Here is a 13,834-nt window from a genome sequence, read left to right as displayed (position 1 = left end):
GCTGGGGCCACAGGCACGTGCCACCAAGCCTAACAAGAGCTTCCTGATGAACGCCACATTAGCGAGCTCATCCCTTGTTAGTGGACCACGCCCTTCCGGCAACTAAGCGTCGCTCTGCGGCCTGTGCTGTTTTCTTAGAAAATATCGGGGATGGTGATTTATTTGCCTCCAAATGCCAAAGTATCTTATTCTCCATTACCAAACATCACAAATGTATTAGGCATGGCGGCAAATGTGTTTAATTCCAGCACTCAGGAGGCAGAGGTAGACTTGTTTTCACAGAAGTTTGAGGCTAGCCAAATCTACACAGGGAGACCTCCATCTCAAAGAGAATATCATAGCCAAGCATGGGGGTGTACATCTTTAAGCATTTGGGCAGGGACAGGCAGATCTCTGTGGGCTCGAAGGCAGCCTGGTCTACAAAGCAAGTTCCTGGACAGAGCTGCTGTTACACAGAGAAAAACCTGTCTTGGGGAGGGTCAGAATGGGGAAAAATGATAACCACCTATATTTGTATCATTGCCATTCAAGCCAGAAGTTTTTTTTTTTTTTTTTTTTTAAAGATTTGCTGTTCATTAGATGCAGGGTTTTGGTTTTTTTTTTTTTTTTTTTTTTTTTTCCTAATTTTTTTGCTTGAATGCTGAACCTTGTGGCTTAACTCTTGACCTGCTGTGTTCAGCTGACACACTCCTAAGAGCACATCTCCCAAAACACTGCTATCCAAATCTTTCCTTGGGACTGTTGCCTTTGACGTGTAGAGGAGCCTGTAATGCCTCTCCCATTTTATCACATGAAGTGACAACACGCCATCCTCAGGGTTATGATCTAGTGAACTAATTCCTGTTCTCTCTTCATCAGAGCGTTCTTGCCTGCAGCCACGCCCCCCATGGTCCCGCCCCCTAGCTAGTGTAGTATGGGGACTAATGCCCTGATTCTGGCCAAGACGCCTAGAATTGCATCATCTGGCACCACAGGCAAATAGTATCCCACACAGGTGGGCCTTGAAGCCTCTGAAGAACCCTCCCGGAGCGTCCATTTCAGTCAGCATTAGCAGTGCTATGCACAGTAACAGCTCCTTCTTTTGGAACTGTATATTCGGCCGCACGACTTTTGAATGCTCCCCATGAAAGCCGTGCAAGAGCGACCAATTGCCTCCTTCTGTGGCAGGACCTGGAAAGGAGAAGCGAAGAGTTTGAAGAGCTCGCTTTGCTCGAGGGTTGTTTCCCTGAAGCAGAGAAGCTGAAGCGGGAAATGCGAGCTCTGGCTCAGGTGAGGCCTCCTCTCCCTCTTGAGCTCAAACTCCTGGGATCGCGAGGAAACTATAGTCCGGCACTAATTTATAATCTTGGGAGACTTTATTAAGGGACAAACTCCAGGCTGGTGAGACGGCTTAGTGGTTGAAAGTGCACACTGTTCTTTTAGAGAACCTGAGTGGTTCCCAGCATCCATTACAACCACCAGTTACTACGGTTACCACCAGTTATCTGAGAGGTGTCTGATGCTCTCTCCTGGGCTCTGCAGGCACCACACACACAGGAATACATAAATAAACTTAAAAAAAAAAACTTGTAAAAATCCCTCATTTGACACACATATGACACACGTTCAGGAGGAATGGATGCCACTGCAGAGAGCTGTTGTCAGGAAAGAGACACTGGGAGTGCTCATACTCCTCCACTGTCCACTTGGAAACCTATACGATCCACTGATTGTGTTGCAGCACATCCTACTTTATATATATGGACTTGGGAGGTGTGTGGAAACCCTGGGTCAGGCAGAAGGGGCTTACATCATGTCTGAGCTGCATTTGCAGGAAGGGTTTACATCATGTCTGAGCAACAATATCTTGGCAACTCTCCAAGCATGCAATCTGTTCTGATCACATCTATGCGTTGGTCCCTCTGTGGTGATCTTAGATGCTCCTACTAACTGTTTAGGAATGCTGTCACCCGAGTCTCTGGAAGGTGAGACACTTCAGTAGTACGGATTCTGTTCATGTCTCTGCCTTATAGCCTATCTCCCCTCCCCCCCCCACACACTCCCTACTCCCTGAGACATAAAAGCATTGAAGGCATCCTGGTGAATGGGCCCAATGCCCTCTAAGCAGCCCAGTGACAGCACAGCCCCACTTCCAGGCACAGGTGGAGTGACTAAGCCTGGAGAGGGAGCCAAGTCCAAAGCCAGGATAGGCGGAAGGCCAGGCCTTTCGCCACACTGCGACTGCAGAAGCGTTCTAGAAGAACCTAAAGTGCTGCATAGCAAGGAAGTAGATCAGCCCTTATTGCTGACATGGCAAAAAGGTCAGGCCAGCCCACCGCCCAAGCCAACAGGCCAGGCCAGCCCACCACCCAAGCCAACAGGCCAGGCCAGCCCGCCACCCAAGGCCTAACAGGCCAGACCAACCCGCCACCCAAGCCAACAGGCCAGGTCAGCCCACCACCCAAGCCAACAGTCCAGGCCAGCCCACCACCCAAGGCCTAACAGGCCAGACCAACCCGCCACCCAAGCCAACAGGTCAGGCCAGCCCGCCACCCAAGCCAACAGTCCAGGCCAGCCCACCACCCAAGGCCAACAGGCCAGGCCAGCCCACAACCAAAGGCCTAACAGGCCAGGCCAGCCTGCCACCCAAGGCCAACAGGCTAGGCCAGCCTACCACCCAATGCCTAACAGGCCAGGCCAGCCTGCCACCCAAGGCCAACAGGCCAGGCCAGCCCACGACCAAAGGCCTAACAGGCCAGGCCAGCCCACCAACCCTAAACTAAGGCCTAATCCAGAAAAAGCCAGCCTATCCCCTCTAAACTAAGGCCTAATTCAGAGGAAGGCCAGGCTCTTTGTTTCTGTGAAGACCAGGAGGTAAGGAAGTCACAGAAGCAAGGTTTGAAGCTGGCAGAGGCTTCCTCAAGAAATTCTTGTCTTTAAAGAATCCATGTGTATTGAAAATAAAATTTGTGGGGAGCTGAGGATTTGGTCTGCATCCATGCACTGAGTGGGGCAGGAGCAGCTCTGGTCGGTTCCTGTGGTCCTGTGGCTAGTTAGCTGGTTAGCTGGTGAATTAAATATGTAGGTGTAGGGCTTGGGGGATGGCTCGGTGTTTAGAGACACTTGCGCTGTAAGCATAAGGACCAAAGCGTGGACTCTACAAGGCCAGCATCCTCTGCAAAAGTGTGTGGCCCCAACTGAGAGAGGGGATGGAGTGTAGGGATCGTTACAGTTTATAGGGTTCCAGCCTGTCCTAGACTGTGAGCAGTAGGTTCAGAGAGAGACTCTGCCTCAGAAGAAAGGCAGAGAGGGATAATGATTCTAATGCCCTCTCCTGGCCACTGTATGTGGACATAGACAGACACACAGACACACACATACAATAAAATATAAGAGTGTGTCAGGCGATTTAGTTTAATCAGAAATCATAACTTTGGAGACAACTGTAAGAAGACCAGTGGGAAACTCAGCATTAAACTGGACGCGGCATTAGAGTCTAAAATAAGCACAGCGTGATGACGTGCAGAATTTATGTGGACAACATCGTGAGAGGGTTCCGGAGGCGCCCCGTGGCAGCTGTCAGTCAGAAGTGGAAAAGGAGAAAGCACAAGCTTTGACCCATGAGCACAGAAAGCAAACTGCGCACACAACCTCAAAACAAACGGAGAAAGCACGTGGAATTAGTGCCGCGGTGAACAGTGGAGATGGGAAGTTATTTAGACGAAAAGGACCCTAATGGGTGAGATGTGTAGTGCATGCCTTTAATCACAGCATTTAGGGGGAGTCTCTGTGAGACAGCCTGGTCTACACAGGGAGTTCCATGGCATCCAGGACTACAGAGTGAGGCTCGATTTCAAGAAAGAAGGAGCATGCATGGAGGGAGGCAGGAGACTGGTCATTTGAGTTGGTTTCTTTGGTCACATAGTTTATATCATTACTGGTTGTGTAAATTGCGGTACTTATGTTGAGGCTTCAGATTTCAAACAAAAGAACAATTTAGGGGCCGTCAAGATGGTTCAGTGGATAAATGTGCTTGCAGCCAAGCCTGATGACCTGAGTTCAAATCCCCAGGACCCACTTAGTGGAAGGAGTGAGCTAGCTCCTGTAGGCTGTCCTCTGACCTGCAGATGCACACGGTAGTATGTACATGTTCCCTTCCCCAGTAAAACCCACAACTTTTAAATGTTACTTTCCTCTTTGGCTGTGTTTCTGTGAATGTGACCTTGGCACATTTGTGTCCCCAGTGGAAGCACTACACCGAGTGTGATGGGAGCCCCGACCCTTGGGTTGCCCAGGAAATGAACACGTTCATCAGCCTGTGGGAAGAGGAGAAGAATGAGACCTTTGAGCAAGTGATGGAGAAAAGCAAACTAGTGCTGTCTGTGAGTACCGTGGCCGCCTGGCTCCACCCCGTGCCTGGCCACACCCAGTGCCGTTAGCACACAGGGCTGTCCTGAGCCCAGATCAGATTGTGTGTGTGCCTGTGGAGCTGGCTTGGAGGCACAGTGGAGACTTGTGTTCCCAGCTGACCTCTTTTGCTATGGTGTGGGTTTTCATTGTTCGCTGAAGGCCCAGTGCTCCTGTCTGGTGAGTGCTGGAATTTTTAGGAATTGAGAAATTGCTTCATTCGAGTGTGTTCTTAAGGGACTGCTGGGGTCCTCCTAGGCTTGGAACCTCTCTGCTCTGCTCCTTCCTTCTCTTCCTTCTCCCCTCCCCTCTTCCTCCTCCTCCTTTTCCTCCTCCTCCTCCTCATTACCTTTTAAATCTCCCTGGGACAGTTTCATGCCTGTTGCTGTTCCTTGTTCAGATTTACCTTCTTAGTGAAGGTAAAAATGGTCACAATATCCTAACTTCTGTATCTGCAAATAAGATGGTTAGACTCATCTAAGAAAACATACTGAGAAAAAAAAAGTAGCTTTATATTTTCTCATTAAAAATCTGTAAAATACTTTATTTAGGCCACGAGAAAACTCTGGAAGCCATTAGAACTACAGATGGATACTCTACAGTCTGTCTATGATTGCCAGTGGCTCACAATCCTTCAGAAGCACACACAGAGCCAAGTCACAGTGAGAACAAAATGCACTAGAGTGGCTGGAACCTCAAACTATGACTGGTAGGACCAGACACCCTCTGCAGAGGATCAGAAACATGTTTGCATCATTTTTAGCTTGTATATATCCATTGAGATTTCTTAATCACAAACATTGGAAGTTACACTGAAAGGATATACGAGCACACAGCAGCACGTTGGACCGAGAGATGAGGGAGCAGTCACCCATGACAGCCAGCGAGGGTCAGCTGGGGTGTGAGTGGGCATATCTGAGCCAGTCCAGATTAGTAGTGAGGGAAGCAGTTTAAAGCAGCACTGTTGACAGTCACCCAGAACTGAAAGGTAGGGATCGTCTTAATTCATGATGTCCAACAAAATCAAAGAAAAGATAAAGACTTAGAACATTGATGATACTTACACATACACCTAATGTGTATGAAAACCCCTTATGCTCACAAACACACTCCAGATATACACACACACTTGCATATGCATACATATAAACACACACACACACTCACACAAACCTAGTGTGTATGAAACCCCAAACATACTAATATGTGTAGAAACCCCCTAACGCACACACCAAATATATATGCCCCCCCCCCATACATACACACTAATTTTCTGTCTCTGGACATCAACTGGGTATCTACAGTTTGATGCTGACATTAGCTACCCAGAGTTAGCACAATCCCTTGTGTGCTAAGGGTTTGATCCCACAAGCCTCTGCATGCCTTCCAAGCCCCCAGGTTACCCGTACCTCCAAGCTACCAGCTCTGAATAGGGTTCCCAAAACTCTCTTCATGGGTGAGATCCTCTGTTATAATGGCCCACCAAACAAAGAAAACCGGTACTTACGCTTGGTATACACAACCAAGTACTCGGGGCATAGTATGTAAGGAAGGGATAAGATTTCCCGAGTCCTCTGGGTGTTCTGCATGCTTAGCAGCTTGATGTGTTCCCCAACTAGAAGGTTCTCTGAACCCCATCATTAAGGGGGTTTTAAGGAAGTATCGTGGTGGAGGCGGGATGAAATCATCACTCAAGGCTGAAGGGCACAGTGAGAGCCTCTATCCCACCCTCATGGCTGAGGAACACAGTGGGCGCCTCCGTCACCTGCCTGCTCAGCCGCCCTCCTGTCCTCCAGAGAGTCACCACACTAGCATACACTCAAACACAACTAAGTTGGATCATTATGAAAAATAAAACCAGTTTCTTCTCTCCCAGCATGGAGGAAAATCCAGTCCTGTTCAACAATAACAGAGAATCAGCTAGCAGGGCATCTGCTGGTCTCAGCTGGCTTAGCAGTGGCTCCTCTCTCAGCTGGCACTGAGACCTCCGTGCCTGTGGGGTTGGACACATACAAGGGGAGTCTTTGGGACAGATGTTTTCTTTCTTTGTGATCTTAAGTCACAAAGACGGGAAAGGACGCCTTTCTTTGATCTGAAGGGACAGGCTGTCCGTCCCCTTTCCACGTCCCTTTACTTTCTCCAGGGGAATGATGTGATATTCTTTACATTTCAGTTGATCGAAAAGCTGAAGTTAATTTTACTGGAAACTCCACCATGTGACCTGGACAGCAAGACTGTCCTACAGCATCAAGGGACAATTCTGCGCCTGCAGGAGCTCCTCAGTATGAAGGTGAACGTGGCCACAGAACTACTACTTCGAGTACGGGCAGTATCTCTCTTCCGGCACTAACTTTACCAGGCTGCCTTCAGCAGTCTTATGTCAGTATGTCACGGTCCTCTTAGGTCTCTGCAAACCTTACACTATTCAGGACAAATCAATGAACTGAAGCACCTGCACTACTGTAACTTAGCAACTGTTTATAGTTTATTTCCTAAAGAGACAAAACATCAGCCAAAAGCTCATTTTCCTTATATTTGCCAAAGTTCGCTGAATTAATTATGAAAAAAACTTTACAAACCAATATGAGATAGGTTTTATAGGTAAAGCAGTTGATATAGATCACAATTACTGACTTCCTAGTTTTCTCCAGTTTTTAGTTTGAAAGTGTAATATTTAAGCATGAGACCTAAAAAACAGTACCATGAGTCCGTAGGCTCTATAACTTTGCTATAGAGTTATAGGCTCTATAACTTTGCTATAATTTATATATTAAAAATCAAAACTTTAAATATTTCACGACATTTTCTTTGTCTCTCCTTTCTTTCCTTGCATCATTCAAAAGTTTGTGTGTTATACATTTCATCCCCCAAAATCTCTCCAGTAATGAAAAGATCCAAATAACCGTCAGCCAGTATACCTCATAAAACTCATAGGTCAAAGTCCTGATGTGTGGCCCATAGTCTAATTCTCCCACCAATGTGTCATATAAGCTTTAATCCTGTTGCATTTCTGAAGAATCCTCAGAACACAACCTGCACGCAAGCATTGTGTTCAGCTGTTTTGCCTGGGTTCTTTTAGTTTAGAAGCGTCCTTGGGTGGCCTTGCTGGGGTGTAATCTAAGTCTAGACAGTGCCGCAGAGTGCGAGCTCACTCTTGCTGTAACAGGCACGTCCCATTCTTGCATCTGCCGTGCATATTGCAGGACAAGCTGAATAAGGAAGTGTGTGGGTTTATCAGTGACTAAGATGTTTACTAAGTACAGTATTTTCCATCTTGTTTTATACATTACGTTGTGGTGAAGGTAGAGATGTGGGTACAAACAAGCCCCTGGCTGCATCCGGGAGCCAGGGGAACTTGGGAAGCACTGCCTGCCGTGTAGAGCACTCGCTAGCATGCTCGCTTGCTGGGCACCACACAGAAATGAAAGGGACACAGGATGTAGAGGAGACGGATGAAGACAGGGAAGATGGCTGCCTCCAGGTCTGGGGCACAGAGAAGGAAAGAGTGAGCTGGGCTACCTCACTGCGCCTCATCTTTTACCGAGTCCTGTGTAGGTGTGCATTTGCACACTTGGGCACCTGTGCACATGAGGCCCAAGGTTGATGTCAGGTCAGGAGCTTCCTTGCCTGATTCCTACCTTGGCTGCTGAGGCAGAGTCACTCAACTGAACCCAGACCTCACAATAGCACTGCCCTGGTTAGCCAGCATCCTCCAGGAGTTCCTGCCCCTGCCTTCTTAGGTTGATACTACGGGAAGCCACCAGACATTGACAGAGGTCTGGGGGACCCAAACTTTAGTCCTCATACATGGCAGCCACTTTAACCTGTGAGTCATGTCCTTGGCCTCTGAAGTATTATTTTCCCCAGAAAAATCATCTGCCATTTACCCAGATTATTCCTTTAATAAGAGAAGGAATCCAGTCTACCAGTGATTGTGCACCTTTTCTAAGCTGTGAGACTTTGTGAGGCTCTTTTGTGTTTTCTCTTACAGCAAGCTAGTTACTTAGCAGATCTGGACACTGGGAATATGGAAAAAACCATCAAAGATGAGAACGTTACCCTGTACGTGTGGGCAAACCTCAAAAAGAATCCAAGGTACCCTCTCCCCTTACCACTTCCCTGTAGAAGCCAAGGCCAGGGGCATTTAGGAGGTTGGCTTGGAGTTTAAGCATCAGTTCCTGTAGGAGGCCCTGATCCTAGTGTCTAGAGCGGGCACACGTGCGCCAGTGAATGCTGTGTCTCCACCTGCTGCTCACACGAGCGGTGCCCATGTAGAAAAAGCACTGTGCATAAAAAAGTGAATTTTAAAAATATGGCTAGGAGGCCTCTCCCCATCCTCACCTGTGCCAAAGCTGGCCTTGAACTGGTGAATCCTCCTGCTTTAGCCTCCCCAGGGCTGGGGTTCCAGGTCTGTGACATCAGATCTGGCACTGAGCTTCATTTTCAATATTTCATAAAAGTATCTACCAAATTGTACTTTCTACAAAATGAGGCTTCTATTGACTTCGAGACAGCATGTCAGGTTCTTTGCTGTCGATAATGCCGCACGCAGAATCATGAAGGAGAGTCATCTACACGGGAGGAAGCCGGCATGCTCTCCTACAGTGGGGCCTGGCGGGTTCAGCCTTGTCCTAATAAAGACAGGAGAGGATTGCAAGGATTAGGTCGGTGGCAGGCTGGCTGCAGCTAGATGCTGTATCAAAGCACGGCGGGCACCAAGAGAAGGCTGGCGGGGGGTTTGGAGAGTCATCGGATAAATCAGTAGTTTCCGAGACACAGATTCTTCTGATCATGAAGTATGTTCACACATATGGAAGGGTCACTCGGATCCTCTGAGAGTCCATTCATGGACGCCTCTTCCCCCTACGGTTTGCCAGGAGAAAAACCAAAGCTCCTGCTGGAACCCGGAGTAAAGCGAGTAGCAGCTGGCCGAGTAAGCAGTCAGAGGAGACCCTGAGACAGAGAAGCCACTGGGAGGAGCAGTGAGAGGCTCCTGGGAGAGACAGAAGCCTCTCCTCAGTTGGGGAGAGGTAGGGGTGGACCCGAGAGTGTCCTGAGAAACACTGGCTCCCAATGCCTCGGGACAAAGGAGGGGCATTAGAAAGGATGCTGCCACGCCGAGCAGGCACAGCCGAGGTTGCCCCCAGGCTTGCCCCTCTTGCTCACGCTCTGGGCTTCCTCAATTGATATCTGGCAGGCACCGAAGTGTGAGATTCTCAGAGACACAAATTGGATTTGAAATCCCAAGGATACTAGCCACAAGCAACGTTGCCCTTCGGCTTCTACACACTCGCTATGACCACATCACGCCTTTGTTCCCCACTGCCGCCATGGAAAAACGCAGCCCCGGGGTGGAAGAGCAGTTCGAAGACAAGGAAAGTACAGAAAAGGCCCCCACTGAAGAAAAGCTCTTTACTGAAGAAAAACCTGCCAACGACGATGAGCAGCCCAAGACTGAACAAGAAAGGGAACTCAACTTGACCCAAGAGGAGGATACCAAATATGAGGTTATAGAGGACACCGTCTTACAAAGGGTAGGATACTCTGTCTGTCTGTCTGTCTGTCCACAATCCAGGATGGGTAGCCCAAGTTGGCCTCAAACTTAACAGCAGTCCTGCCTCAGCCCTTCAAGGGCCGGGCTGGCCGGCCTGACTTACTTTACCCAGGTTGACATATTCTAAACAGTTCCTAGTTTGCTTGGTGCAGTAAGCATTAGCAGGTCCCTGGAGGTATCCCCAAGACTTTTTCTGGAGCCTGCGCTTGTAGGGGCACCGGCTGTCTCACTCAGACTTGTAGGAAATGCTCTGCCAGATGAGATGTCATCAGCTTCTAGCCTAGCTCCCAAGGACTCCTCTTCCTCTCTGAAGCCTCACGCTGTACCCTGTCTGAAAAGCCGTACAATCTCTATAGACTTCTCAGTGTTTTCCTCTCCAGGACCTCCGCCTGGATGGTCACTGAGCTCAGCTCTGCTTACAGAATTCTAGGGTTCCTGTGGACTACAGCTCCAGGCTGTTTCGCATGTGTCCCAAACTAGTTCCAAGGTTCTGATCACGTGGCCAGGTTGCTTGCGGTGACAGCTTTACTCCTTAATTAGGACTGCATTTCCTGTTTCACTGCTGTGACAAAATAGCAGACAGAAAAAACTTAAGGAAGGGATTGTTTTGGCTTATGGGATACAGGGCGTCATGGGAGCCACAGGTGCACGGGGCTTCTGCAGCCAGACAGCAGAGACAGATGAATGTCCGTGTTCAGCTCTCTTTTTGTTCTCTGTCTGTTTAGGGTGCAGTGTCATCTCACAGAATCGCAAGGGTGAGATTCTAGTCAAGTTGAGGGTGAAGATTAATGTAAATTAAAATTCTCTTACATTAAATGACAGTGTAGGTTTCTTTCCATGAGCTGATTAAGAAGTTGGCCACTAGAGGGCTCTTAATACCATCTCTTGATTGACTTGAATGACTGTAAAATGTTGTAAATATTTTAAAAAATATTTAATGCATTTTAAAATAATTTAGTAACATTCTAAATTGTTTATAGCACAACATATTTATAGAGGGCTAATTTGAGTATGGCATAATTATAAGAAACTATTCAACGTAGTACCTTTAAAATAGTAGTTTCAAAATTACTTTATTACCCTGAAGAACGAGGAGATAGATGGACATGGGTCTTTGAATTCAAAGGTCACAACACAGAGTGTCTCAGTAAGGGACTGAACTGGCCTGGAAATGTAGCTCAGCAGATGGCTGCTTGGTAGGCATGGCTGAGGCCTTGGGTTAAATCCTCAGTCCTTCAAAAAGGAAAATTGAACAAGCATGTATAAGAGTAGAAGAAAATAATGCATATACACTCAAGAGTATGCGTGCACACACGTGCATGCCTGACATGTACACACACATTGCACACACACACACACAGAGGCATGCATAGACACACGTGCATGCCTGAATGTATACACACACATTGTACACACACACAGAGGCATGCATATACATACGTGCATGTCGGACGTGTACACACACATTGCACACACACACAGAGGCATGCATACACATACGTGCATGCCTGAATGTATACGCACACATTGCACACACACACATTGCATACACACACAGAGGCATGCATACACATACATGCATGCCTGAATGTATACACACACATTACACACACACACAGAGGCATGCATACACATATGTGCATGCCTGAATGTAAACACACACATTGCACACACACAGAGGCATACATGCACAAACATGCACACACTACACATACATGCAAACACACACACACACACACACACACACACAGTCTCTGAGATGAAATCTGCTATAAGAAACTCAGCCTGATGTTGCTTCTTTTGGTTCTAGAGTATGAACCTAGGACTCCATGTGACCTCAGAGTTCTTTTTCTTTTTTTCTTTTCTTTTTTTGCTGTGGGTTCTCATCTATATTTCTGTTTTTTTATTTTTTTAATTTATTGAAAAGGGAAGTAAAGGGAAATAAAAACTCTTTATGATAAAATTAAAGATTTACATGGAATATTTTGGATAAACATGTTAAAATTGACAATTTTCATGGAAAATTAAAGAGTAAAGTGATAGACATGTAAAACATTGTTAAATTAATTGAAATATGGGATAGAAACATTTTATGATAGAATTGAAGATTTACGTGGAAAATATTTCTGATAAGATTGTAGAAAAATGTAGAAAGACATGTTAAAATTGAAGATTATCATGGAAAATTTTATATAGGTATAATAATGGTAGGCATAAAAGTATTCTAAATTGATTGAAAGTGGAATTATAAACATTTTCTGATAAACTTGAAGATTTACATGGAAAATATTTCTGATAAAATTGAAGAAATATATAGAAAAAACATGTTAAAATTAAAGATTATCATGGAAATTATATAGATAAAATGATAGGTATAAAGATAATTCTTTTGATTGAAGGTGGAATTATAAACATTTTCAGATAACATTGAAGAGTTACATGGAAAATATTTCTGGTAAAATTCAAGAAATAAATATACAAACACGCTAAAATTGACTATTTCATGGAAAATTTTACATATAAAATGGTAGATATAAAAACTCTAAATTAATTGAAGGTGGAATTAGAAACATTTGTGATAAAATCAAAGATTTACATTGAAAATATTTCTGATAAAATAGAGGAAGTATATAGAAAGACATATTAAAATTGAAGATTATCATAAAAAATGATGCAGATAAAATGGTAGACATAAAAGAAATTACTAAATTAATTAAAAGGGGAATTATAAACATTTTCTGATAAAATTGAGGATTTACATGAGGAATATTTCATTAGTCTATGTCTTTTTACTGGGGAGTTGAGTCCATTGTTGTTAAGAGATATTAGGGAACAGTGATTGTTGCTTCCTGTTATTTTTGATGTTATTTTTATGTTTGTATGGGTATCTTCTTTTGGGTTTGTTGGAAGAAGATTACTTTCTTGCTTTTTCTAGGGTGTAGTTTCCTGCCTTGTATTGGCATTTTCCACCTATTATCCTCTGTACGGCTGGATTTATGGACAGATATTGTGTAAATTTGGTTTTATCATGGAATATCTTGGTTTCTCCATCTATGATTGAGAGTTTTGTTGGGTATAGTAGCCTGGGCTGGCATTTGTGTTCTCTTAGGGTCTGTATGAGATCTACCCAGGATCTTCCAGCTTTCATCGTCTCTGGTGAGAAGTCTGGTGTGATTCTGATAGGTCTGCCTTTATAAGTTACTTGCCCTTTTTCCCTTACTGCTTTTAATAGTCTTTGTTTAGTGAATTTGGTGTTTTGATTATTATGTGCCGGGAGGACTTTCTGTTCTGGTCCAGTCCATTTGGAGTTCTGAAGGCTTCTTGTATGTTCATGGGCATCTCTTTCTCTAGCTTTCTTTAGGTTAGGGAAGTTTTCTTCTACAGTTTTGTTGAAGATATTTACTGGGCCTTTAAGATGTAAATCCTCGCTCTCATTTATACCTATAATCCTTAGGTTTGGTCTTCTCATTGTGTCCTGGAGTTCCTGGATGTTTTGGGTTACCAGCTTTATGCATTTTGCATTCTTTAACTGTTGAGTCAATGTTTTCTATGGGTATCTTCAGCACCTGAGGTCCTTTCTTCTATTTCTTGTATTCTGTTGTTGATGGCTGCATCTATGACTCCTGAATTCTTTCCAAGGTTTTCTATCTCCAGAGATGTTTTTGTGATTTCTTTGTTGTTTCTATTTCCACGTTTAGATCCTGGATGGTTTTGTTCAATTTCTTCACTTGATTGCTTGAGTTTTCCTGTAATTCTTTAAGGGATTTTTGTGTTTCTTCTTTAAGGGCTTTTGCCTGTTGACTGATGTTCTCCTGTATTTCTTTAAGGGAGCTATTTAAGTCTTTCTTGAAGCCCTCTATCAGCATCAACATCAGATTTACGATTTTAAATACA

At 45.2% G+C, this 13,834-nt stretch overlaps 1 protein-coding gene across 3 annotated transcripts in view; it reads left to right on the top strand.

Annotated features, from left to right (window-relative positions):
• Dnai7 (dynein axonemal intermediate chain 7) overlaps nucleotides 1-13,834 on the top strand; it is a 36,681-nt gene that overhangs the window by 9,233 nt on the left and 13,614 nt on the right. For all 3 annotated transcript variants that reach the window (XM_052175248.1, XM_052175250.1, XM_052175249.1), the window contains exons 5-9: nucleotides 1,168-1,269; nucleotides 4,224-4,361; nucleotides 6,560-6,706; nucleotides 8,378-8,481; nucleotides 9,584-9,920. In XM_052175248.1, coding sequence (XP_052031208.1) covers nucleotides 1,168-1,269; nucleotides 4,224-4,361; nucleotides 6,560-6,706; nucleotides 8,378-8,481; nucleotides 9,584-9,920 — 828 coding nt within the window. The remainder of the gene's footprint in view (nucleotides 1-1,167; nucleotides 1,270-4,223; nucleotides 4,362-6,559; nucleotides 6,707-8,377; nucleotides 8,482-9,583; nucleotides 9,921-13,834) is intronic.

Source organism: Apodemus sylvaticus, chromosome 2 (genome assembly GCF_947179515.1).
Source record: "Apodemus sylvaticus chromosome 2, mApoSyl1.1, whole genome shotgun sequence".
In the NCBI taxonomy this organism is placed as follows: domain Eukaryota; kingdom Metazoa; phylum Chordata; class Mammalia; order Rodentia; family Muridae; genus Apodemus; species Apodemus sylvaticus.
This window is presented reverse-complemented; position numbering and strand designations above follow the sequence as displayed.